The sequence below is a fragment of the Sciurus carolinensis genome, chromosome 14 (assembly GCF_902686445.1).
Source record: "Sciurus carolinensis chromosome 14, mSciCar1.2, whole genome shotgun sequence".
Taxonomy (NCBI): domain Eukaryota; kingdom Metazoa; phylum Chordata; class Mammalia; order Rodentia; family Sciuridae; genus Sciurus; species Sciurus carolinensis.
The window spans coordinates 3,611,792-3,638,250 of record NC_062226.1 but is presented as its reverse complement, the minus strand read 5'-3'; the positions used below and the strand labels follow the sequence as shown (position 1 = coordinate 3,638,250).

General features: G+C 53.3%; 1 protein-coding gene across 2 annotated transcripts; it reads left to right on the top strand.

Moving 5' to 3' along the window:
• The first annotated feature begins 5,776 nt into the window (after positions 1 to 5,776).
• Gtf3c5 (general transcription factor IIIC subunit 5) lies at positions 5,777 to 20,793 on the top strand. 2 transcript variants are annotated; one of them, XM_047525773.1, is made up of 11 exons: positions 5,777 to 6,190; positions 8,294 to 8,513; positions 9,774 to 9,972; positions 13,568 to 13,763; positions 14,637 to 14,741; positions 15,751 to 15,865; positions 16,273 to 16,353; positions 16,554 to 16,651; positions 17,655 to 17,737; positions 18,386 to 18,528; positions 18,986 to 19,203. In XM_047525773.1, the coding sequence occupies exons 1-11, from the start codon at positions 6,038 to 6,040 to the stop codon at positions 19,003 to 19,005; spliced, it is 1,413 nt and encodes a 470-aa protein (XP_047381729.1). In that variant the 5' UTR covers positions 5,777 to 6,037; the 3' UTR covers positions 19,006 to 19,203. The 2 variants fall into 2 exon arrangements, with proteins under 2 accessions (XP_047381729.1, XP_047381728.1); XM_047525772.1 differs by lacking the exon at positions 18,986 to 19,203 and adding an exon at positions 19,218 to 20,793 and having other exon boundaries at positions 5,778 to 6,190.
• Positions 20,794 to 26,459: the final 5,666 nt, after the last annotated feature.

Sequence of the window (26,459 nt, the reverse complement as noted above, 5' to 3'; positions counted from 1 at the left end):
CGGGGCTAGGGAATATTAAACAACCACTGGGCGCTTCACAGACCTACCTAGAAGCCCAAGAAAGACTATGTAGAGTCTGAAGTCAAAAGGAATTTTTTTGCAGTGTTGGAGGTGAAACTCAGGACCTTATACGTACTAGGTAAGCACCCTTCCCCTGAGTGATACCCCAGCCCTACTGGAGTCCAGAGGAAAGTTCTCCTTTCTCTTGGTTAACATGGATCCAGGGGCTGCGTGTCTCTCAGTGGGAAGGCACTTACGTAGCACGTGCCAGGTCCTGGGTTCCATCCCCAGCACCACCAAAAAGAAGACAAAAAGAGGGATACATATTCCTGCACTTCCAGTCACCCCGCAGAAGGGGTCCCCTGACGTCATTTAGCCAAGGCCCTGGCCAGGAGACAGACGTGGAGGGGGTGGATTAGAGTGGCCAGAAGTATCAGGTGGTTTTCCCACCACTCTTACCTGTGGGATTGGACGTTGCCAATCAGCCACCAATCAGCCAGTGGTCCCTTTCCACTGCCCTGGGTCACTCCGGAGGGCAGGGCAGCTGTCTTTCCTCAGGCCAGTGTATGGGTCAGTATATCAGTTGGACGTGGCTCAGCTGAGGGCTGGTCTGGCTTGTCCTTAGTGCTTGAGGCTGTGACGGAGGGTTGCAGGAGTGCAGGTCAGCCCACCGGCTTCTACAACAGGGTGTCCAGCTGCCTGGGAGGGGCTGAGCCTGAGCGAGCAGAGGCTGCTGCTAATTAGTGTCGTTCCCACACCTGGCTGACCGCTCCTCATCCTTCAGGTTTCGGCTTAGACGTCACCTTGACCTCACAAGGTTAGCTGGGTGCCGTCTCCTAAGCCCACGGCACAGAGGTCTGAGAGCCTACTGCTGCCGGGTTTACAGCAGGGGCTGGGGCCTGCTGGGAGACAGGTGTGAGGCCCTGGCCTGGATTTTCCTTAGTGCTGCGTTAGTTGGTGTTGTAACGGGTGGATTCCTTTTTGCTTGGGTGGGGTGGTGCTGGGAAGCAGACCCAGGGCTTCATGCATGCTAGGGAGTGCTTTATTACTGAGCCACACGCCTGGATGGCTTTTACTTGCTGGCTATCTCTGCTATTCAAATACAGACTGAGGCAGGGTCTGTCTGTGTTCTCTCAGCGGCATTGTCTGAGCCAAGCACAAGATCCAGCACATAGTAGGGAGCATTTGTTAAATGGTGCCTGTGTGCATGTTTCTCCTTTAATCTGGTTCCTGATCCTCCTTGGTCTCTCTGATCTCCCTGCCTGGGTCCCAGGCAGGACCAAGTCTCTGTCTTACAGAAGTTTGGTCTGATGCTCTGAAGTTGGCCCTTGTCTTTCCCTCACCCTTTGCCTCTGTCCTCGGTTCCTGTGCACTTTGGGGACACTTCTCTACTGGGCGAGCCTTGATTGAGTGTCCCCATGATCACACCCTGACCTAAGGGCCAGACTGCACTGAGGCTTGAGTGAGCCACATGGCCTTGTCCACTCATTTACCTGCTCTGTGCTGAGACCTGGGAAGACAATGGGGAAACAGACAGACAGACTCTGCCCTCAGGAAGCTGCTGCTTAGCAGAACAGAACAACCAGTAAAAAAGAAATAAAACAGGTTTCATGATGGGGTGCACTTGGGTGCCATGGGCACAGAAAATAGCACCAAACCAACCTTATGGGGTCAAGGTGAAGTCTAAACAGAAACCTGAAGAACGAGCAGTCGGCCTCAGCAGTTGGCGGGAGGGAGAAGGAGTGGGGAGTCACTAGAGATGGGGAGAGAGTGAGATTTCAATCTAGAAAGATTACTCTTGCTTTCTCAAGAAGAGATTAAACAGACAAAAGTAGAGGGCCATCGGATTGGAGAGCAGGTTCACTAAAGTTCTAGGTAGTTTGGAATCAGCTTTGCAGAAACTCAAAATTCTTTCACGACCATAGTAGGGGAACTGTATTTAGCAAATAAAAACACACCTGGTTAAGTCAGAATCTCAGATAAACAATGAATATGTAATATATATCCCAAATATTGCATCAGTGTGCATCCAATATTTTATGTCAGCTCTACTGACAGTGACAAGGGCTTTGAGACTGACTCATATGTTCCAAACTCACAGGGGTCTGGTGTAACTACAATTCGTTAATTTACAACTGGGGGTAGGGTAAAATATCCTTGTTTTTTTTTAAATTTATTTTTATTGTAAACAAATGGGACACATGTTATTTCTGTTCATACATGGAGTAACAGCATACCATTTGTGTAATCATACATCTACATAGGGTAATGGTGTTTGATTCATTCTGTTATTTTTTCCTTTGCCCCACTCCTCCCACCCCTCTTATCCTTCTATACAGTCCCTCCTTCCTCCATTCTTGCCCCCCTCCCACCCCCCATTATGTGTATCCGCTTATCAGCAAGATCATTCGTCCTTTGGTTTTTTGAGATTGGCTTATCTCACTCCAATTTCATCCATATGCCTGCAAGTGCCATAATTTTATTATTCTTTATAACTGAGTAATATTCCATTGTGTGTGTGTGTGTGTGTGTGTGTGTATATATATATATATATATATATATATATATATATATATATGTATATTCTTTACCCATTCATCAATTAAAGGACATCTAGGTTGGTTCCACAATCTGGCTGTTGTGAATTGAGCAGCTATGAACACTGATGTGGCTGTATCTCTGTAGTATGCTGATTTTAAGTCCTTTGGGTATAGGCCGAGGAGTGGGATAGCTGGGTCAAATGGTGGGTCCATCCAAGTTTTCTAAGGAATCTCCACACTGCTTTCAGAGTGGCTGCACTAAATTGTAGCCCCACCAGCAATGTATGAGTGTACTTTTTTCACATCCTCTCCAACACCTATTGTTGCTTGTATTCTTGATAATCGCCATTCTAATTGGGGTGAGATGGAATCTTAGTGTAGTATTGATTTGCATTTCTCTTATTACTAAAGATGATGAACATTTTTTTCATGTTTGTTGATTGATTGTAGATCTTCTTCTGTGAAGCGTCTGTTCATATCCTTAGCCCATTTTTGTTGATTGGGTTATTTGTATTCTGGTGTAGAGTTTTTTGAGTTCTTTGTATATTCTGGAAATTAGTGCTCTATCTGAAGTATGAGTGGCAAAGATTTTCTCCCACTTTGTAGGCTCTCTCTTCACATTGTTGATAGTTTCCTTTGCTGAAAGTTATTTAGTTTGAATCTATTCCAGTTATTGACTCTTGCTTTTATTTCTTGTGCTATGGGAGTCCTATTAAGGAAGTCTGATCCTAAGCCAACAAGTTGAAGATTTGGTCCTACTTTTTCTTCTATAAGATGAAGGGTCTCTGGTCTGATTTCAAGGTCTTTGATCCATCGTGAGTTGATTTTTGTGCAGGGTGAGAGATAGGGGTTTAGTTTCATTCTGTTGCATATGGATTTCCAGTTTTCCCAGCACCATTTGTTGAAAAGGCTATCTTTTCTCCATTGCATATTTTTGGCACCTTTGTCTAGTATGAGAAAATTGTATTTATTTGGGTTTGTGTCCGTGTCCTCTATTCTGTACCATTGATCTTCCTGTCTATTTTGGCATCAATACCATGCCGTTTTTGTTACTATTGCTTTGTAGTATAGTTGAAGTTCTGTTTCATTCTTCCTGCTAAGGATTGCTTTAGCTATTCTGGGTTTCTTATTCTTCCAGATGAATTTCATGATTGCTTGCTCTATTTCTGTAAGGTACATCATTGGGATTTTAATTGGAATTGCATTGAATCTGTATAGCACTTTGGGTAGTATGGCCATTTTGACAATATTAATTCTGCCTATCCAAGAACATGGGAGATCTTTCCATCTTCTAAGGTCTTCCTCAATTTCTTTCTTCAATGTTTTGAAGTTTTCTTTGTAGATATCTTTTACCTCTTTGGTTAGATTGATTCCCAAGTATTTTATTTTTTTTTTTGAGGCTATTGCAAATGGAGATGTTTTCCTCATTTCCCTTTCAGATGTTTCATTGCTTGTGTATAAAAATGCTTTAGATTTACGTGTGTTGATTTTATAGCATGCTATTTTGCTGAATTCATTGATGAGGTCTAGAAGTTTTCTGGAGGAGGTTTTTGGATTCTCTAAATATAGAATCATGTCATCCGCAAATAGTGACAGCTTAAGTTCCTCTTTTCCTATTCGTATCCCTAAAATATCCTTGTTATTCAGCTTCTTCTTTCTGGAAAATTAAGCCATCAGATGATTGCTTGAGGAGCACCAAATGAGAACAAAAGGACATGAGAAATTTGAATGCAAAATTTATCTCAAGGTCTGGAAAATTCTGGAGGAGAACCCTGGCTTGACTACACAGAACCCCTTTGTTGTGGCAGAATACATAAGTCTCCACTGCAGAGGGCAGGCCAGGGTCCACCCAGCCTTCATCGACAGTTCTGTGGAAATCCCTGGTTTTCTTCGGGTTCACCCAGCACCCTGCGCTGGCTGAGTCTCATTGTACTCTCACAAGTGCCCTTGCTTCCAAGATCTGGGGCTCCCAGCTGAGTCGTTCCACTATGACACTGCACATCGGGTCATGCCTGAACTTTGCTGTTTCCTCCCCCAGTCCAGATTGAACCCAGGGACACTCTACACTGAGTCACACGACCAACCCTTTCTATTTGGAGACAAGGTCTCACTAAGTCATCTAGGCTGGCCTCAAACTGGCAATCCTCCTGCCTCAGTCTCTGAGTCGCTGGGATTATAGGTATGTGCCACCAAGACTAGCCTGTTCTGCCTTCTTAAATTCATCTACAACAACAAGTAATTCAGGAATCAATTTTAAAAACCTGGGATGGCCATGCCTAAGGGGTCTCTTATCTGATTTTCATCTCCTAACACCCTTAAATTAGGCCCTTCTTTCCACTATCCCTGCCGCTTCCCTGGTCCCAGGACTGAGCGTTTCCTGCCTAGATCCCGGAGCTTCTCCGCTGGCTTACCCGAATTCTCTTTCGCCCTCTCTGATCCCCACACCAAGAGTTTTTTTGTTTGCTTGTTTGTACCAGTGATTGAACTCCGGGGCACTTAACCACTGAGTCACATCCCCAGCCCTTCTATTTTATTTTTTGAGACAGGAGCTCGCTAAGTTTGCTGAGGCTGGCTCTTAACTTGTGCTGCCTCAGGCCTCCCGAGCCTCTGGGATTGCGTGCGCCACGCAAGAGGTCTTTTAAATGCGAAAACTCATTAGTGCTCTCGACAGAAAGTCCTTCACGGGCTCCGGGTCGCACTCAGGCCAGGCCGCCAGGCACGTCCTCTCCGGTCCGCCTCCGCTGAGGCTCCGCGGCTCCGCGCCAGCCGTGGACCCTCGCCTGCCGTCCTCGCCGCATCCTGAACGTGCCAGCCAGCACACAGCAGGCGCTTAGCCGCCTAACAGGCGGACGCCGGCGCCCCGTCCCGAGCTCGGGTTCCGCGTGCCGGAGGTGGGGCGAGCGCCACTCCATAACCGCCCTGCGGCCTCAGGATCTGCACAGACGCCGGCCAGCGGCGGCGGAGGCACCGCGCGGCTGGGACTTCTCCCCAAGCCGGAGGAGCGCCGAACGCCCAAGGCCCGCCCCCAAGCCCTTATTGGGTGGGATCTGCGGAAAAGGGCAAGTCCAGGTTCCGTATTGGCTAGTGCGGAGGAATGAGGGAAGGGGTGGAACCTGGCTTCTCCGGACTCCTCATTGGCTAAGAGCTCGATTCGGCCCCCGGCTTCTCATTGGCTAAAGTCGAGGGCCGGTGGTGTCTTAAAATCCACCGGGTCCCTGCTGGCTGCTGGTAGCGACAAGCCTTTGCCCCGCCCCTTGGAACAACCCTCTTCGTTTTAAACAAAAAGTCCAAGACGCTGCTGTAGTTCACTCCGAATTCCCCGTGGCCAACCCTGAGGCATTTGCTCTTCGAGGCCTGGGAGTCTTGCTGAACCTGAGGATTTAGGAGACGCGAGCGGTGAGAGAGGCCGGAACGATTCCTTCACGGAACTGTTGAGGAGAGGCCTGTGGGAGTACTTTGAGGGACGGACCGTGACGGGTTCGGCTAGGCGTGCAGGGATGGCGGCAGAGGCGGCCGAAGCGGGGCCGAGGGCCGCGGTCCCTGTGGATCTGCGGCGCGAGCGGCGCTTGGTGTGCGTGGAGTACCCGGGCGTGGTGCGCGACGTGGCCAAGATGCTGTCGACTCTGGGCGGCGAGGAGGGCGTCTCCCGAGTAAGGAGCGGGGACTCCCCTGGACAGCGGGGGAGGGACCGAGTCGAGGGACTGTGGCCGAGGGGGCGGGGCCTCGCGGGGAAGTGTGGTTTCCCTGGTAACGGAGGTGGAGTTGCACCCAGTGGGCGGGGCTTCGCTACTCGCGCCCAGGGCGCTCCTGGCACCCAGAGAACGCAGCGGGGAGGGGGATGTCTAGTGGAGACCCTGGGCCTTCTTCTGTCCTGTCCCTGGGGATGAGTGGCACCCTCGGCATCCGCACCGCGAATGCGGCCAAGTTGCAGCCTGGAGGGTGTGCTGTGCGGCTTGGTCCTCTTGGCTCGGAGTAGAGAGCAAGCACCCGGAGATTGACAACTGCCGACCTGCCTGCTCTGGGGCTCAGAGGTGCATTAGTTGACTTCTTATTTTGTGCCAGGCATGTTCTACTACTTTGCTTACATTCCACCCTCCTTAGAACCCACTAGGGTCAGACCTGCGCTATCTAATGTATTTATTTATTTTGTTTTGTTTTGGTGATAACTGGGGATTGAACCCAGGACCTCAAGCATGGTAGGCAAGCACTCTACCACTGAGTTACATCCCTGGCCCTTTAAAATTTTTATTTTGAGCGAGGATTTCTGCCCAGGCTGGCAGCAAACTTATCATATACCTGGTAGCTTCCAGGTATAGCCATACTGCGCTGTGCATGGCTAATGTCTGCATTTTACAAGAGAACAGACACAACTTATTTAGGGTCATAAGCAGGGTAGCTGAGCTGAGGGGAGGCTTTCTGTATACTTTACATGTACCATATCTTGAAATGACTCTTCTTTAGAGAGGTTTCTCTGAACACTGTAACCAAGTGTCTTCCTCATCCTTTAATTCTAATCTGAAATTTTATATTGACATTTATTGTCTGTCTCAATTCCTTGGCCGTGAGGCAGTGAACTTCCTAAGAGCAGGAATCTTTCTTCCTGACTTCTGTATTTCTAATATTTATAAGTACGTCTGATTCTTCTTAATCTATGACTGAATCTTCACAACAATCTTATGAGTTAGATACTATTTTAAAATTCTCGTTTCTTAAAGATAGGCAAGAAAGGTTAGGTCCAGTATCTCTTACATGATACAACAGGGACTTAACTCCTGCATGCCTTACTCTAGAGCCCAAGTTCTGCTTCCTAATCCTTTGTGAACACTGAAAAGTCTCCAACTGTAGTGTGAGCCCTTTGGGAAGGAACCTTTACTAGTCATTCATTCTACTTTTGTTTCTTGATCACCTCCTGTGTCCAGGCCCATGTCTGGATGATCGAGGCTCCTTGTAACCTTCATTCGTTCCTTAGATAGTTCCTGAGCATTTCCTGAGGGTCACATCCTATCTGGAGTGCTGGGCAGCCAGCAGACCAGCTTGCGGATGGTCTCATCTCAGTGCATGTTGTGGGTGCTTCCAGATTCACCTGAATCCCTCTCACCCAGCATGGGGCAAGCTCTCATTCATATGTAACTGACAGTCGTTTATCCTGAGGGTAGCAGGACAAGTGCTTTACACCTACATTCCCTTAATTATTGTAGTAGTTCTAGGAGGTGGGTCTGGTCTTATGATGTTTGAGGAGAAGGAACTGTGACTTTGAAAGCTGAAGGTGACAGCTCCTCAGAGCCAAGTGCTAATTTAATCTCCTTTGGACCTAGAAACATCTACATATGAGTCTGAAAACCATAATCAGTCCTGGCATGGTGTATGATTCCTGGAGTAGGTAGCCCTAGACAGATCGCTGCACCCCACTAGCCTCAGTTACCTCAAAGGCAAACCCAGGGTGGTAATGTTGCTAGGAGAGTCACGTCATGCCTCTCAGTGAGCAGGCACTTGATGGATGGCAACTTTTATTAATTGGAAGTTGTCTTCAACTTTATAAGGCCTTAGAAGGAAGGACACCATTCACCCTCCTTTTCTCCACTAGATAAAATATTGAGACCCTTGGGTTTAGAACATGAGCCTGTGGGGAACTAAGAGCTCAGCTTGGAACACAGCCTCCTGGTCTTCCTGGGTTACCAGCAGGCTTGGGAGGAGCAGCTTCCTGCTGGCTGCTCAGCACCCTCTGCTTCCCTGTCTCCCTCACCTCACTGCAGATCTATACAGACCCCACCAAGAGACTGGAGCTGTACTACCGACCCAAGGACCCATACTGCCACCCAGTGTGTGCCAATCGCTTCAGTACCAGCAGCCTGCTGCTCCGGATCAGGAAGAGGACGAGGTGGCAGAGAGGAGTGCCCGGAGCTGAGGCCCACTCCAAGGTTGAGTTCGACATGGAGATCCTTGGCATCGTCTCCACCATTTACAAATTTCAGGGTAACTGAAGTCTCTGTGGCATTGGGTTATCTGGGCCTGCTGTGGAGCCATGTGGGTCATCTGCCCAGTGAAATGCACATGGCAAATTACCGATTAGCCTTAGACATGTCCGTAGTTACAGCTTCCAGCATGTGTCTGACCAGGGGCTGTGTTGTGTGGAACAGCAGAGCACAGGCACCGTCCTGAAGGCAGTCCTTCCTTCCTCCAGCCAGCCCTGCCTTGGGGGTGGGGGCGTGTCACTGCCCAGCCCTCTGTGTTCTCAAGAGAAACCAGGACTCGAGTTGTGTGAGTGTTGGTGAAGCCACCGTGTGGGCCAGGTCAGCCTGGTGGGCAGGCCTCCAGTCTGTGCCCCAGTGTTGTGGATCAGCGTCTTGGTCTTGATGGTATTGCTCTTGTGTCCCCTCTGGAGTCAGGCTGGTAATCACAGGGAGCCCTGGAGGGTCTCTAAGCTGGGTCTGGGGAGGTGGGGTAAGAAAGAGCACAGGCCTTGGTGTTGGGCCTGCCTGGGCTCTTCTGTGTTCTTTGGGCAGGTGGCTTGTTTCCCTCAGCCTCTGCCTCCTTGCCTGTCCAACGGGGGCTGCGGCACCCTGAGTTCCTTAGGCCTTGAGAAGATTCTGGGGATGGTACTTGTTGAAGGACTGGGCCAGGCACACAAGAGGCATGTGGCAGATTACCACCAGGCCTTAGAAATGCCAGTAATTACAACTGCCGTTCTTAGGTAGAATTTAACCAGGTTAAATATTAAGGAGGGAAAAGGGAAATCAAAGGAGAAAACGGGGAAGAGGAGAGGAGACAGGAGGAGAGCAGGAGCTGCAGTCTGTTGGCTCTACTGGGATGCCAGTCACCCTGTGGGCCGTGTTCCCCAGAGGGGGCTGTCCTCTCTGGGACAAGGTGCTCCTGGCGGTCCCTGAGATACCACACTTGACATTTCTCTAATCGAGCCAGCTGTGCTACTTGTGGCCCTGGACTGGCAGCTTCAGCCCCCGGAGCTTGGTAGAAGGCGGGTCCCAGGTGCTCCGTCTGCATGTTGTGTTAGGAAGCACTGCCCTGGGCTTTACCCCCAACACCTGCACCAGTCTCCGTCATAGATATGATTTAGTTGCACAGAAGCAGCGGGAAGATGCAGCTTTATCTCCCACCTCCGTCCTCACAGGACTTGCTCAGCACTTCCCTGGGGCACATGGGTGATGCTGTGGCAGCTGCCAGGTCAGGGTGAGTGTCCCTGGCCATGGTATTTGCCATCTGTCCCCGTCTTTCTAGGAATGTCTGACTTCCAGTACTTGGCGGTGCACACGAAAGCCGGTGGCAGGCACATGTCGATGTATGACAAAGTGCTCATGCTCAGGCCAGAGAAGGAGGCCTTCTTCCACCAGGAGCTGCCGCTCTACATCCCGCCACCCATCTTCTCCCGCCTGGACACCCCAGTGGACTACTTCTATCGACCTGAGACCCAGCACCGGTAAGGACCCTTCCCCACTGCGGGGCTGGGATCAGAGCCAGGGCCCTGCGGCCAGAGGGTGTGGGTCCAGGGCTGGATGCCGCACTCATGGCAGGAGGCCTCAGGCGTGCCTCTCAGCCTCAGATCCCCATTGCTGGTGGTATTGCTCAGTAGAGCTGTTGGGTTCAATTCCTTCCTTTGTTTCTTGTTTTTTTTTTTTTTTTTTTCTATTTTACAGTACTGGGGATGGAACCCAAGGTCTCATGTGTATTAGGCAAGTGCTCTGCCACTGAGCTACATCCATAGCCCTTATTATATGTTGGGCTAGGGTCTCACTAAGTTGCCCAGGCTGGCCTTGAACTTTTGATCCTCCTTCCTCAGCCTCTGCAGTTGCTGGATTTCCCATGTGTCCTGCCATTCCAGGAGTAGGATTAAATTTTAAAAGCATGTTTTCTTAGCTCAGTGCTGAATATAGCACAAGCCTGGTGATTGCTTAGCTGGCTTCATTCCTGAGGGCCTCTGAAGTGCAGAGAACTTGGCTGTGGGAGTTGAGGGTTCCTGCTGAGAAATGTTCTCTGTGGTCCTGCCCCGATCATAGCTGACTAGCCACTCTGGACTCATGGTCAGCAGCAGTAACACCACCTGCGATATGCCACCTGTGAGTCCCCACTCCGACCCAGCCCATTGTGCCTCCTCTGCCCTCCCCATGGCCTTGACCACTTCCATCCTGGGCAGACTTCACTGCTGTTCTTGTGACTGATCCTGCCTCTGTCACTTCCCTTTGCCACGTTCTCCCTGCAGGACCTCGGCCCTGTTCACCCTTGATGTTGGCCACTCCAGGTCCACCCCCAAGGCCAGAGATTGCTTCTGAGCCTGCCCAGCCCACCCATCTCCTTGTGCTGTCCCAAGCTGGCTGTGCCTGTGCTGTACAGGGCTCACTGTGTACTTGACTGTGGTCTGTGTCCTGTCCCCCATGGAGTGTGAGCTCCTGAGTACAGGTGCTGGGTGGGCTTCTGCACTGAGGGAAGCCCAGGTGGGATGACTCCCAACCCTCCCCCAGGTGCACATCCCTAATGGATGATCCACTAGCCACTCAAACAGTGAGCTCAGTGAGCTTTCTAACTGAGACGGTCTTGACATAATTAGAGACCCAGGCGTTGGAAAGGCAGGCCTGGGCATTTTCAAAGACTGGTTTTTCCCTAGAGGCCAGCCACATATTGGCAGGAAGAAATAGAATTTGCTTTGTAGAAAAGCCAGAGCTGAATAGAGTAGGAAAAAAACAAAGAAAACGCATTTGAAAATACCCAGCTTGAGATTAATGACATTTGCCTGTTCTGCTGTGGTCCTTTAGTATCCCTGTGGGGGTGCTGGGTCTGTGTGACTCACCAGGATGTCACCCTGTTTTGCTAATGAGGAGGCTGAGACCCAGGGTCCCTGGGCTGTGTGGGAAGCACCCAGTCCTGGTCTTGCCCCCCACTCAGGCTCAGCACCACACTCTTTATTTTTGTGAACTTTCCTTTTAAAATTACACGTGGACAAATTTTTTAAAAATTTCTGCTTTTAATGTGAGCTCCCCAAAGGAACAATTTGTCTTGCTTTGTTCTCTGCTGCGACTTTGGTGCCTGGACAGAGCCTGGCCTGAGCAAGGCGCTCCCTGAGTGTCTGTGGGCCTTGCTGGGGAGCAAGATGGGTGCCAGCAGATGAGCAAAGGAGAAGCACAGTGTGCACGGTGGCCTCGGGCGGTGCTGTCCGCCACCCACGCAGCCTCTGGAGAGCGGACTGCGGTTAACATGGCACCTTGCTCACAAACAGGGCAGGTACCAGAACGTGTCCTGTGGCATGAAAAGAAATTGTGGTTGTTGAAGCCTAGAAAGTAGAGAAGTCTGGAAGGTAGACCCAGAACGGTCATCTCTGGAGCGTGGAGGAAGGGAGCTTCCCCTTCCTAATTAAACATGTCCTTCAACAAGTCCTGAGCAGGCGCTTGCTGTGGACGCCCTGGGGCCCCGTGGCAGTGAGGCTCCATTCTGGGTGGGGACTGTGGAACTCGAGCAAATGGATGGGTGCCTTCAGGGGGTAACGGGTGGGTGGGTTGAGGGCTCAGGAGGAGCTGGTGTTGGAAACCAAAGCCTGGGTACCAGCCAGGGAGCTGAAGATCCCGGAGAACATTCCAGATCAGGGAGTCACATGTGCAGAGGAAGGACCAGGGGCTTGTGCTCCCAGAGCCAAGGGCTTGTGGGGCAGGGTCTCCTAGACTGTGGCAGTGGCTTTGATGATGACTCAGAGGGGCTTTATTCTCTGCCTGTAAGGAAATAGGAGCCAGGTGCAGTGGCTCATGCCGGAGGTCCCAGCTACTCGTAAGGCTGAGTGGGAGGATCGCTTGAGTCCAGGAGTTCAGGGCAGCCTGGGCAACATCGAAAGAGAGAGAGAAAGGAATGATGGGTGGGAGGGAGGGAGGAGGGAGGGAGAGAGAGAAAGAGATTAAAAAGTACCGCGGAAAGTTAGTGGAGTTGTTTAGCTGGAGCTACATCCTGCTGCCCTCATTCCCTTGCTTCTGGTCCCCATCCCTGCTGGTGGCCCAACCTGCCTGAAGAAACAACGGTGTGTACCTCTAAACACCTGCACCAGAGTCTCCCACCATGCAGATTTTGGGGTGCTCCTGCAACAAACGCCCCATGTCAGGCCTCCTTCAGCTTCCCCAGTTGTCTCTGAAGCGACTCAGGAGCTAGAGGAGGGCTCCACATGCTGTTTCGATTGCTGACTCCCAGGTCTATTTACTCTCTCAGTCCCCTGTCCCCTCCCCAGCTGCTTTTCTGATTGTGACAGTAAACCGTGCTCATTAGGGGGGGAAATTACAGAAACATACAACTAAAAAGACTTAGGCGACACCAGCTCCCGCTGAAGACCCTGTCTGGAGTGGTACATGTCCTGCACGCATCATGAGCCCAGTGTGGGTTTTAAGTGTGGGAGGGGGTGGTACAGTGATCACCTTTTTAAAGTAGCACATTTCTGAAATGTTTTGCTCCCCCTACCAACCCAGGCTATTTACTCTTATAGTCAGAAACAAACAAATGTACAAAAGAAAGAGGTGAACTACTGTGCAGCACTCGTAGGCACTGGGTACAGCGCAAGTTCCAGTCCCGCCTGGAAGGCCAAGGGTGGGGGCCAGTGCCCTTGGGCCAACAGGCCTGTGTTCTCTCCGGTATGATTTATTAGTTTTCCACCTATGGAAAGAACCTGCTCATATTCTCAGGCTGCTATTGATTATTCTGCACTGTTGGCCTTCCCAGGTACACAGGGCCTGGCCACTGCCTTACAGGCCCCTAACAGTTCTGTGGAGGCTGGAGGGCTAGCCTGATGGGCCCCTCCATTTCAGGGATGTTGAACCCCTCCCACTCCTCTGGGGAGCCTTCCAGGCTAGCTTGTCCTGCTGATTTTGCAGTCAACAACCCATGACCCCTAACCCAATTAGAATCACGGTGACCCATGGCCCCAGCTGGAAGCCACCGTAGGAGGCAGGGGGTGGATAGCAGAGGTAGCAATGGGGCCTTGCCTGTCTGACAGGCCTGCGCCAGGACAGTCCTAAGGGCTTCTGCCCTCAACTGCTCTCTGCCCCTAGGGAAGGCTACAACAACCCCCCGCTCTCGGGTGAGAACCTGATCGGCCTGAGCAGGGCCCGGCGCCCCCACAATGCCATCTTTGTCAACTTCGAGGATGCGGAGGTGCCTATGCAGCCGCTGGAGGCCGCGGCACAGACGTGGAGGAAGAACTGCACCAACCCTGCAGACCGGGAGGTGGAGGAGGCGCTGAGGAAGGTGGGCTGTGCCCTGCCCAGCCCGCGGGCCGCCTGGCCTTGACAGTTTACCAGCTGCTTCTGTCCCGTGGTGCTGTGGGCTGGGCTACGCTCTTCGTCAGTACATGGGAGCTTTTCTCCGCCAGACGTAGCAACTCCAAGCCTCCCATAAGTCCTGCAGTCCCTAGGTTGGACATACTCAGGGTTCTCTAGCGGTCCCTGGGGTAGTTGGGGGCCGGTGCCGTGCTGGAGTGAGACTCACACGTGGACCTGGCTCCGGTGGCCTTCACGTAGCCCCATGTGTGTTGCAGCAAACCAAATGGAGCCAGCCCCGTGCCAGGCCTGGGGCCTCTGCCCCAGATGGAGCTGGAGCCATCACTGGCCATTGTACCTGTCCTCTGGCTGTGGTGCTGTGGGGACAGGGGCCTCCCAACCAGCCCGCTTCCTTGGTTAAGCTGAAGTCACCTGTCAGGGCGCAGTCTTAGAGACAGGGTGGCTCCCTAGCATTTCTGGGTGACACAGGGTAGCCTCCTCCCCACAGCAGCCTTCTGCAGGAATCACCGGGCCACTCCTGTGGTCCTCGTGGTGCTACAGCTCAGCACCCACCCTCCAGGTCGGGGCTGGGTGGAGTCCAGGTTGCCAGTGCAGCCCTGCGCCTGCTGCAGTGTGGACTGTGTAAGGACAGGGACCGTGTCTCTCTGTCCTTCCGGGATCCAGGCCACATAGTTGCACCTGGCTTGTGCTAGGCTACGATCTGCCTCTGAGGGCGGGATGGACAGAGGAGGGAGGGTAGTGACTGGGCCCCACGGCCTCCCCCTGGAAGGGTCTGCTGGGGCTGGGCAGGAGGGTGGGGCCCCTGGTACTTATTTGAAGGCTCTGCCATTGACCCCCTCAGCTATTTGACATTCGGCCCATCTGGTCACGAAATGCTGTCAAGGCCAACATCAGTGTCCACCCTGACAAGCTCAAGGTCTTGCTTCCCTTCGTGGCCTACTACATGGTGAGTGCCAGCAGCCCACCCCCTACCGTGGTTCCCACCGGTGTGGTCCTTGATCCCTGACACGATGTCCTAGAGCCACAGCCAGAGCAGGGGACCCTGTCTCCTGGCACCCTTTCCCCATCCTGCACCCCAGATGGCCTGTCAAAGCCAGCCAGAGAGGTTTCTAGCTCCCGCGTCCATGTTCACTCCACAGTCCCTAGTAACGTTTGGCCCTGTCGGGGTGACTTGGGACAGAGTGACTGCCTGCCTCATGGGTGAAGATCATGTGCTGTCGAATGGCCATACAGTCAACTTGTAGGGACCAGGCGCTGCATGAGACTGGGTGCACATCATATCCTTTATCATCCCTGAGGAAAAGCCCAGGCTCAAAGAGGTGATATGACACATCAAGATTCTGGAGCCAGAGGGTGGCAGAACCACCTGGGGCCCGAGCCTGTCTAGCCACAGAACCTGGCCCCTAACCACAGTGCCATCTACCTCAAATCCTTGCTCCAGAGTGGGGCAGATTCATCCCAGGAAGGGGATGGAGATAGGGTGGCATTACTGAGGTTCCCAAGGTGCCAGAAGGAGAGGGATCTTACCTGCCAGGGGTCCCACGTTTGGAGGAGCCACACAAGATGTGACCAGGAGCTTTGCAGCAGGTGTGAGAGCAGGAGAAAGGCCTGTCCTCTTGTTCTGTTGGAGGTTCTGGAGAGCCACCTTCTGTCACTTAGCATTGGTGTCTTAGGCACAAGTCCTTCAGGAGTGCCACTCAGGGCAGAAGATGGCCTGCGTGCCAGGATGGTGCTAACACATGGCACTGTGCCAGCCTGTGGTAGGGGCTCCTGATCTCAGGTGACTCCCAGAACCCGGAGAAGGTGCTCTTGTGACCTCCATCTGGTGGGCAGACTGAGGCTTTGGGGGCCAGGTGGCCTGTCCAGGGGGCAGAGCAGGGTGGGTGTTCAGAGTCCTGTCCCCAGCTCTCAGGGTCTGCTGCCTCAGCCTGGGGCTTGGCCTTTCCTGTCTCCAGATAACCGGTCCCTGGAGGAGCCTGTGGATTAGATTTGGATATGACCCCCGTAAACACCCAGAGGCTAAGATTTACCAAGTCCTTGACTTCCGAATCCGCTGTGGGATGAAGTACGGTAAGCTGTGAAGAGCTCTGCTCTCTGCCCGCGAGCCTTCTCCTTTTGTAACGAGCCTGTTGGTGTGGAGAGGATAGACCCTCCCTGGGGAGAGTCTGGGACACAGTAGCAGAAGCAAAGGTCCTAGCTTGTCCTTGTCCACCACTGACCCTCATCTTTGAGCCATGGTCCCTTGTTTGCAATTTCACAGTGCCCTGTGGTCATGTGACACGAGGCTGGCCCTGCCGTGTCTGACCTGGGACCACAGCAAGAGCACACAGGACATCAGTGCCCATTCCCCCGTGGTGTGGCAGCTTGGGTCTGCTTTCCCAGGAGCTGGCCCTGTGAGCCATAAAGCTGCAGCTGCCAGCCAGTTGGCAGGGTCGGGGGGCCCTGCCAGCTCCCAGCATGCCCACCCTCCTCTGCAGGGTATGGCTCCAGTGACATGCCTGTCAAAGCAAAGCGCAGCACCTACAACTACAGCCTCCCCATCACCGTCAAGAAGACACGTGAGTGCTTGGGCCCGTGCCACGCAGCCAGCAGGAGGGACGTGGGGGCGGCGGGCACCCGGATGGCGAGATGGGAAGTGCCACTGCGGGCTCACTCCAGGGCACTGCTGGCCCTTCTCTTGGTGGCACAGGAGAGTGCAGGAGGGTGCGGCTGGGTGGTCTCCACTTGTTTGCCTCAGCCCTGTCCTTGTCCTGTGCAGCCACCCAGCTTGTCACCATGCATGACCTAAAGCAGGGCCTGGGCCCATCAGGGGTAGCCGGCCCCCGGAAGTTGGCCTCCAACAAGTACAAACTCAAGGTAGGTGCCCCAAAGCCCAAGGAGGGTGGCCCTCAGCCTGGCTGGGGTGGAGGGTGCGGGTGGGGCTGGCGCCCTGGGTGACACTGGGAAGGGCTTGGTTGAGGCCTTGGAACCTTCCAGAAACTGAAAGTGAGAACTCAGGGTACGAACCACCCAGGGCCGTGGGGGTTGAGGGCCCCTCAGCAGAGAGGTGTTGACAAGTCTCAGAGGGAAATCTGATCCAGCAGCTGTGTGTGGCTGGGTCTCGTGAGCCTGGGCCCCACGGAGGCTGGAGCTGCCGCCTGGGTGGTGGGCATCAGGCACATGCTATAGAGCCAAACCAGAGCATCTGGGGCCCTGCTGAGGCTGGCTGGGTGCTGGGAGGGGTGGGCCCACAGGCGCACACTGTCACTGGTGTCACCCCGCAGCCCTTGGCATTGCTGAGCCTTCCACACCGGCTGTAGTGCTGCTGGGTGGCTTAGGGGAGCCAGCAGGTGCCCCACCCTGGAAGCTTTGCCTGGGGGAGGCCAAGTGAGAGGCAGCAGGAGCTGTGCCTGGCCCCTGCGCCTGCCTGCTGTTTTCCAGACCTTGGCACTGTGCCAGGTGAGGGTGGCTGTGCCAGCTGAGTGAGCCTCCTTCCCCCAAGGACTCTCAGGCGGCCGTCCCTGCCTCCAGAACCCATGAAGCCCTGCCTTCTTCCTGGGATGTCAGGCCAGTGTGCAGGGCACATGAGGTGACCAGCTAGCAGCCGTTGGTGAGGAATGGGTGGCCAGGTCCTGCAGGAAGGCACAGAGAGCAGAGTCCAGCACAGGCTGGCGCCAGCCCCATGGCCGCCTCACTGCCCTCCCAGGACCTCCTGGGGAGTCAGAGCTGGCTTTGCTCCCCAGCTCTGCCTGTTTGCCCCCCTGGTCCTGGTGACCAGCCAGCCTCTTAGAGAGACCCGCCCCCTGGGATCCTGCCGAATGGGCGTAACACTGCCCACCCGCAGGGCTCTGGCTAACGTCCATTCTGTCCTTCTCCCCAGGACTCGGTCTACATTTTCCGGGAGGGGGCCCTGCCACCCTATCGACAGATGTTCTACCAGTTGTGTGATTTGAACGTGGAAGAGTACGTACCCGAGGGGCCTGCAGGGCTCTGGGCAGTGCTGGGGTGCTGCTCGGGACAGCGTCTCTGCAGCTCTGACTTCAGGTCAGCATGCAGCTCTCAGGAGGAGTCGCTGCCCTGGAGTCGGGTGCTGCTGAGGGTCCTGCTGCAGGCTTGGGCTGTGCCACCCTTGGCGACATTGTGTGGTGCCAGGGCTGGACCCTGGGGTCGGGGGCTCTGGCTGTGCAGTCTTTGTCACCCCCCCCCACTGTTGCCCATCTAGGGTCCTGACATGGTTCCTAACCCTGAGGCCAAGCAGAATTCCAGGAACCTCTGGTCCACATACTCTTAGTAACGTCCAGAACGTCCGAGGAGTGGGGCCCTGGGATGGAGGTGACTGGCAGCAGTGGGGAACAGCTTCCACTCTGGGGAAACGGACTCCTGCCAGAAGGGTGTGTGATAGACACCCAGCTGGCCTGCAGCTGATGCTGGGGACTCGCCGGTGGGAGTCTGGCTGGAGCATGCAGCCCACACCTCTCTGCCCGTCACTCTGCAGACCATATGAGGGCTGTGTTTCCCAGCACAGTGCCACCTCTGCCAAGACCACCCATGGGCACCCTGATGGAGGCCCTGCCCGGGAGCCTCGTGTTCCACTCCTGCTCCTGCCTACAGGTTGCAGAAGATCATTCACCGCAACGACGGGGCGGAGGACTTGTGCACAGAACGGGATGGGTGGTGCCTCCCCAAGACCAGCGATGACCTGAGGGACACCATGTCCATCATGATCCGGCAGACCATCCGCTCCAAAAGGCCTGGTGAGAGCCTGTGGGGAGAGGGGAGGCCAGGGGAACCAGGACCCAGTCCCAGAGCCAGCATCCCAGCTGGAGCACCTGGGATGGGAATCATGGTCCTGGCCCAGGGGTCTGAGACAGGCAGGCAGAGGGTGGGGCTTTGATCCAAGGCCTCTGCTGCATGCCCTCACCCCTCCTCCGTCCTCCAGCCACAGAGGGGCTGGCTCTGCCCTATCTTCTTCCACTGTGGGGAGCAGGGACAGGAGGAGCCTGTGGCCCATTGCTCTGCTCTCCCTTCCTGGGCTCCTTCCCCAGCCTGGGCTGGCCACTAGGAAGCAGGGCCAGCACTTGCTGGGCTGTGCTCTAAGGAGGTTGAGGAGAGTGATGGGGGCCCTCTGGGTCTTCTCCTGGGATGGGGCCTGAGCAGAGGCTCATGGCCCTGCTTGGTTACACATGCAGCCCCTTTGCAAACCTTTCCCAGGGATAAAGGTGGGCCCTTGAGGCCACCTGGGACTCTGCTGGGAGAGTGGTTTCAGACCTGCCTGCCTCCATGTCTCCTGGGGTGCTTGTTAGACCTCAGCTTCCTGGGCCACCATACTTCCCATAGTAGCCCAGTACCCGGCATGGTAAGCAGGCTACCAGCAGCCCTGCATCCCATCGAGGGCCACCTGCGAAGCCCATATGGGACACTGTCTGATTTCCTCTGGGCCCAGCACTCTTCTCTAGCCCAGCCAAAGCCGACCGTGCAAAAGGGCAGCTGATGTTTGAGTCTGGGGAGGATGAAGAGGAGGAAGAGGAAGAGGAGGAAGAGGAAGAAGACTTCAAGCCCTCAGATGGGAGTGAGAACGAGATGGAGACGGAGATTCTGGACTACGTGTGACAAGACCCTCATCCCCAAGCTGACCAGGTGACCCGTGTCCAGCCTGGTGTGGTTGCCATGGCAAGCTGTGGTCCCCATTGCCATCCACAGTAGCAAGACTGGCCCAGAGGCCCCTCTGAGGAAATCTGGAGTCCCAGAAGGACAGGCCCTGGCCCTGGTTGTGCCTGCTGCTCAGTGTCGCCCTTTTCCCTGGGCTTTTGGGGACCTTCTTGGCTTCACGCACCATAACCCAGCTCAGAGTCTGGCAGGCTGAACTGGCACTCATGACCTGTGGCAGAAAGAAAGCCAGAGGTGGAGATGGCGCAGTGCAACTAGGTCCCAGCCCGTCCCAGCTTGGGCCTCGTGACTGGGGGCAGAGATAACTGCCACAATCTCTGGTCACAGATGGACGAAAAAGGCCCTGGTTTTGGATCCCATCCATTTGGGGTGGCTTTGCAAAGGCCAGGCCCAGGCAGAATCATCCTGGTCAGTCAATTTCCTGAGAAGTCCGGGTGTCAGTGCAGGGGTTGGAGCCACAGGGAAGTTTTCTGGCCTTGGGGCCCCTGTAGCACATCACTAGTTCCTTCACTCACTGGTGACGTGCGGGTAGTGCTGGGACCGTTGACACAGGCCTGTGCCCCTCATTTGGGTGAGATGAGGACGCTGGGAGTAGCCCAAGGCTGGACTTGTTCCTGACTTTCCCAAATGGATATGATCTTCAGAAGTTCCCAGAAACAGTTCTTTTTGTCTCAGAGCTTCCCAGCGTGGACTCGCGCCCTGCAGAGCCCACTTCCCTGGAGTCACTCCCATGAAGTGCTCTCCTGTGTCCACAGGGCATCACCACCTCTTCCCTCAGGGCACCTGGGACAAATGGGCCATTGGCCTGCTTCTCTGTGTGACTGTAAGTCCCTTCAGCATGCAAAATAAAGACACATTAATCTCAAAGCCAAAGGCCTCAGGCCAGCCACATCCTGCTGACCAAGTTCCTGGGAAATCCCGTCCCTTGGCAACATCAGGAACCCAGTGGCTCAGTCAGCCCAAAGTGGCTAGGCCTGGGCCAGGTGGCCTGCTCCTGCTGGGGAGAAGCTCAGCCCTGAGGCAGAGACAACTCTTGCCTAAAGACAGGCTGCCTGGGCCTGGCCGGCTCCCCTCTGCACCATCTCCCTCAGGAGCAGCACCTCTGCCAGGTCTCAACTTGGACCCTGTGCAAATCTGGGGAGGTGCTAGGTCAGGGACCCTCAACACAAGTAGGCCTTACCCTCCTCCCCCAGAGCCTAGGACAGTGCTGGTCCGGCCTTAGGTCTGCCGAACTGGAAGGACTTCCCAAGGTCTACTCAAATTGTAAAAGGTGTGGTGATTTCTCTCCCAGAATTCCCCCTTTTAAATAAAAGCTTTTATTACAAAAAACGTCAAACATACAGAGAAGTACTGAGTGACTCCAGAGCCTCATGATGCAGCAGTGACCATCACACCAGCCTTGCTGTTGATTCCCCAGCGTCCGTCTTGTCTGTGTGTTTCTCGTTGTCTCCAGGAGCCCCGTGCTTCCTGTCTCCGGCACAGGACTCTCGGTTCCATGTGTGCTGCTCAGGCTTCACCAGGAGAGCAGACCTGTCCAGCCTTGTGTGGACACAGATTTATATCAAGGAACTGGCTCACATGAGGGCAGAGGTGCAAGTCCCGCATCTGTATGGCGGCAGTGGCTGGGGACCCAGGGGGCAGCCCAATCCAGAGGCCATGTGCCGGCAGACGTGTGAGCCTTGCTCAGAGAGCCAGTTCTGTGCAGGTGAACTCTGACTGGGTGAGGCCCACCCTTCACCTGCTTGGAGGGTAATCTGCTAAAGTCCCTGATTTAAATATCAATTTCATCCAAAAAACACCTTCACAGAAGCATCCAGAATAATATTTGACACCGTTATCTGGACACAGTAGTCCAACCAGGTTGCACATAAAGTTGACCATCACAGTACCTAACAAAAGTTACACAAAGTAATTTCTTAGTGTCTGATCCTGTTCCATATTCCCATTTCCCTGAATGCCTTGAAAATGGCTTTTTGCTTTTGGGTCATGACTCAAACGAGTCCCCCAGTCCTATCTGCCATCTGCCTTCACCACGAGGTGGCAGCCCATGGCCCTGCCACAAGCTGAGGCATGCTGGCACTGTGCTCTGGGCCTCCAGGCTGCAGCCCATTCAGCCTCTATAGACAGTGCAGTCCAGGCCTCCTGTTACTCCAGTGGAGAGCACAGGGCCATTGTCCTACGGAGAGGCCCTGCTCTGGCTTTGCCTAGCTGCTTTCTCATTGTGGTATTTGTCATGCTCTGCTGTCCCTTTATGTCCTGAGTCCCGGGGGGAAATCGCCCAGGCGGTGCACCCATTTGGGAGACATGGGATGCCTTGTCCAGGTGTCAGCCTGAGCCATTGGTCTTTCACCTGGTGTTTTTTTATCAGTCATTGATAAAATGGTCACCTGAATTGGATACCTTTTTTTTTTTTTTTCTTTTTGGACCAGGGATTGAACCCAGTTGCCCTCAATCACTGAGCCACATCCCCAGTCCTATTTTTTATTTTTTATTTTGAGATAAGGTCTTGCTAAGCTGCTAATGGCCTCGCTAAGTTGCTGAGGCTGGCTTTGAACTCACAATCCTCCTGCCTCAGCCTCTGAGCCCCTGAGATTTCAGGTGTGTACCACACCTGGCTTGAATACTTCTTCAGGGTTGCAAAATAGTTATTTTAAGAATCAGTTCCCTCTGCATTTACTAGCTGGAATGCTCTAAAGGATTCTTCCTTCTCATCCATTTGATTACCTTGAAATACTATTTGGGCAGGAAAGAGGTAAATACCTGGCTGTTTTCCCCTGGATCAGTTTCCAGAATCGGTGTCCTCTTGACTGATGACGTGGTCACACCTCTGTGACCAAGTCAGGGTTGAAATGCCTTAAGTGGGAGATGCGTCTCTTCCCAGCCTGCTGTCAGCACACGCAGCACACACCAGGTCAGCCTGTGGTCGGGCATCCTGTTTGACGACCAAGCATGGCTCTGTGTAAGTGGCTGAATACCGCCCTGAAAGGGGGGAGCGCTGGCTGGCTGGGCCCTCCTCCACACCAGGGTGAAGTCACCAGGCGAAGCCGGGTTGCCTAACGCCAGTGGTAACAGGTCTGTTTCTCCTCGCCGAGCTTAGTAATGGACTCTCAGCCTTGTTTCAGTCAATTGCAGGTGCTTTTCAAGGCCCACCTTGTCTGTCTGTGGCTGAGGGGCCTCAGAACCACTCCTGTAGGCCTGACGTCCACTTCAGGTCCTCGTTTTTTCTTGCCTTCTGGCCCCGTGGGGCCCAGGCTCCTGCTGTGCACTTCCTTCCGAGGAAGGAGAGCAACTGGGGAGGAAGTGCACACAGCTTCAGAGGCTTAGTCTGGTCACTTGGCTCACTGGTCACCTTGCGCCTGTGGCAGCATGTGGCTGAGGAGGGCTGCCTGTGGCTTATGTCCAGGAAGCAAAGTGACAGGAAGGGGCTGGGGTCCCAGTGCCCTAACTTCCCTCCAGAGTGAGATCATAACACTTGGTGTGAAGATAGTGTTAGAGACCACGGTGGGTTGTTGCTCCTGGATTTCTTTCCTGTCAAGACTTTGAATAGGGCGAGCAGGAAAGGTATATTTTTTTACAAAAAAAAAGAGTACAGACATTCCCAATTGAACTGTAAGATTGTAAGGTTTTGCTTCATTTTATAGCTATGCTGAAGAATCTTGATTCCTGGCAATACCAGCGTTGCTTATTATTGTCCTCTTTTTTTAACGTACATGCATTGATTTTAAAATATAAAACATGAATCATATAATGATAAATCACATTTAGAATATCAAAGTTTAATAAATGATCAGTTATATAAAGTAATGTGATTAAAAGTAAGAAGACTACTAAGGATTATGTAAGATTGCTTTGCTCTTTTGACTTCAAGTGAGTTCTGGCATAGATACACAGTTGTGTCTCCAGACTGCTTGAAGTAAAAGGAGCCCTCCTCAGGCTACCTGCTGATACACCTGGTCTCCTACAACTTTGGAACTGATGCTTCTCACCTGAAAGCAAGTTTTAAGTTTCCTACCTGATCATTGAGAACTGTCAGCCCTAATATTTGTGTGCCAAGAACTTCTCATTGTAGTCTCCCTGAGGGAAAGTACTGGTGGGGACATGTAGTCCAGAGAGGCCAAACGACCAAGCCACACAGCAGCAGTGGCAGTGGAGGACTGGTCCTGGTCTGATTTGTGCTTCTGTTTTGCATGACACCAACACATGTGCATTTGCCCTTGTTGGAGAAAGTTTTCCCAGTCCCTCCAAAACCTCTTTAAAAATTATTTGCAGGGGCTGGGGTCGTGGCTCAGTGGTAGAGCATTTGCCTCACATGTGTGAGGCACTGGGTTTGATCCTCAGCACCACATAAAAATAAAATATTGTGTCCATCTACAACAAAAAAACATTTAAAAAATTATTTGCATAAGTTCTATGTGCCATTAAACCAATTGGGTTAGTTTTCTACTTTGTCAACTAGACCAGTCTAACACTTTGATACTTCTAGCCTGGCTTTTCTGGGAGGCCAGAGACCCTCTGAGCATCTGAGGATGGCTGTGGAATCTTTCCATAGAAAACTATGCATGCCACAAACATGCAGGTCCAAGTCAGCAGCAGCAGCTCTCTGCAGCCTGTGCTCGAGCTTCCTGACAGGGCTAGCGACAAGGATTTGGAGCTCCAAGCCCAAGCTTGGATTAGAGTTTACAGCCCAAATCACCAAAGTGCAGCTGGTGGGGAGCCGCCCACTGCCTCTGGTTTTGCCTGATTTTCCCATCCTGGCCTTTTGTGAGAACTGGGGAGTCGGAGGACAGCCTTAAGGAGGGAAAGCAGCAGTTGAGGCTGAGGTGGGCATCTCCCACAGTTCCCCTGGCGCAGAGGGCTGCGGCTGATGGCAGCCCCAAGGAGGGGGCCCCAGGGGTCCTCACACACAGGCCAGGTCTTCTTGCCTGTTCTCCAAGGCAGGCTTGGCTCATGGACACGTCCGACTGACATAGCCAGGAAGCCTACTGTGAGTTTATTTTTGGATGGACAATGTTAGTCTCTTTGGGCGTTTCTGGAAAGGCTCATTCGTTCTTCACTGGATTTTGTGGATCACTACTCTGTGCAGGACCATGTGGGTCCTTGATGAATAAGTAAATGACCCCCCTTTTTGTTAAATATAGATCTCAATGTCCTGGAACAACTGGACATCCACATGCAGAAAAATGAATCTAGACACAGAAAAATTAGCTCACCATGGTCACAGACCTAAGAGTAAAACTGTAAAGCACCTCGAAGATAACGGGAAAGATTCCCATGACCCTGGGTTTGGCAATAACTTTTTCGATGGAACACCAAAGTCAGGATATGTGAAAGAAATAATTGATAATTAGAATTAAACATTTCTGCTCTTTGAAAGAAACACTGAATTTAAAAACAAGCCATAGATTGGGAAAAATATTTGCCAAAGACATACGTACATAAAGGAGTGCTTGACACTCAGCAGTGAGAAAACGACCCAGTTACCATATGGGACAGACCTCAGGAGACACCTCTCCAGAGAAGATTAACAGTCCCCTGAGGAGATGCTCCATGTTGTATGTCACCAAGAAGTGTCAACCAACCACGGTGACGTCACTGCACTCCTGTCAGAATGACCACGCTCGGTCACTGCTGCTGGGGGTGCATATGGTAGAGCCGCCTCCGGAGGTGGCGTGGTAGTTCTGTGAAAGCACAGCACCCACGTTAGGGTTTGCAGAGGCCGAAAGCTCGGGTTCACGCAGAAGCTCGCACATGAGCATTTGTAGCAGCTTTGTCACAACTTCCTAAACCTGAGGCAACCTTGATGTCCACAAGCAGGCAAGTGGGTGAACAGACGGTGGCACATCCAGACAATGAGTGCCATCCAGGGACACCAGGAAGAGAGGGCCACGCCCATGAAGGACGCAGAGGACCCAAGGGCAGGAAGCCAACCCAGCGAGCGAAGCTACTCTGAAAAGGCGGTGCCGCCCGATTCCAACTGCTTGGCATCCTGGAGAAGGCAAAACCAAGGCGGTTGCAGATCAGCATCACAAGGGGGCGAGTTGGGGGACCCCCAGGGGGCACGGAGGGGCCTTAGGGAGGGCTGCAGTTCTGGAAGATCCCGTGATGATGGAGACACGGCCTCACACGTTTGTCCTATCCCATGGAACGTCCAACGCCAAGAATGCCCTCCCGTACAACGTGGACCTGATGTGACGAAGTGTCCGTATGCCCCACTCCGGCAGCTGTGGATTGTGTGGAGGGCTATGGGTGTGTAGCGGGCAGGGGGATGTGAAAACTCTGTCCTTTTTGCTCAAATTTGCTAAAACTATAACTTCTCTAAAAAAGTAGGTATGAACCAGGTGAGAGGGTGCATGCTTGTAATCTCAGCTACGCTGGAGGCTGAGGCAGGAGGATCATAAGTTTGAGGCCAACCTGGGAAGTTAAGAAGACCCTGTTTCAAAATAAGGGGTTGGAGCTGGGGATGTAGTTCAGTGCAGAGCGCTAGGGCCAAGAACTAGCTGGGTTCCACCCCCAAGCCCACAAAATGAACAAACAAAAGACCCTTTCCCTCCTCCCTGCCTCTCCTCTGCAGTCCTCTTTCCACCTTATGAATGACACTGCAGAAATATCCTTGAGTGTAACTGCCCCCCGGGGGGTTACTTCCTTGAGCTTCTTCTGTTTCTCAGGATTCGAGTAGCAGGCAGATGACCTGGGTAACAAACTGTTTCCTGCTGGCTCCCTCCCAGGCCTCTTCCCCAAACCCCCACCCCTGCTTGCTGTCCTTCCCACCTCTGCCCACTGGCATCGCAAAGACCAGATGCACAGGCCTGGATTTGCAGATCCCTGCCAGGCCTGGCTTCTGGCCACGAAGAGGCAGTGGGGGCTGTGGTCAGAGTTGGAGGCACAGCTCCTGGGCGGGCTCTGGCTGCGTCTGGCCAGCCACGGTCCCCAACGCTGACTGAAGAGGGCTGTGCAGTACCCCAAGGTCTTCAGGGCGAGGTGACCTCAGGTGCAGGCACACTCCTCAAAAGCACCCTCT

What these genes read in the sequence shown, in the direction of transcription:
- Gtf3c5 (XM_047525772.1), top strand. Translation starts at nt 6,038, where the DNA reads ATGGCGGCAGAGGCGGCCGAAGCGGGGCCGAGGGCCGCGGTCCCTGTG. An exon ending in CACCATTTACAAATTTCAGG is followed by an intron (nt 8,514 to 9,773) that starts GTAACTGAAGTC and finishes CCGTCTTTCTAG; the next exon opens with GAATGTCTGACTTCCAGTAC. An exon ending in CCGCTGTGGGATGAAGTACG is followed by an intron (nt 15,866 to 16,272) that starts GTAAGCTGTGAA and finishes CCTCCTCTGCAG; the next exon opens with GGTATGGCTCCAGTGACATG.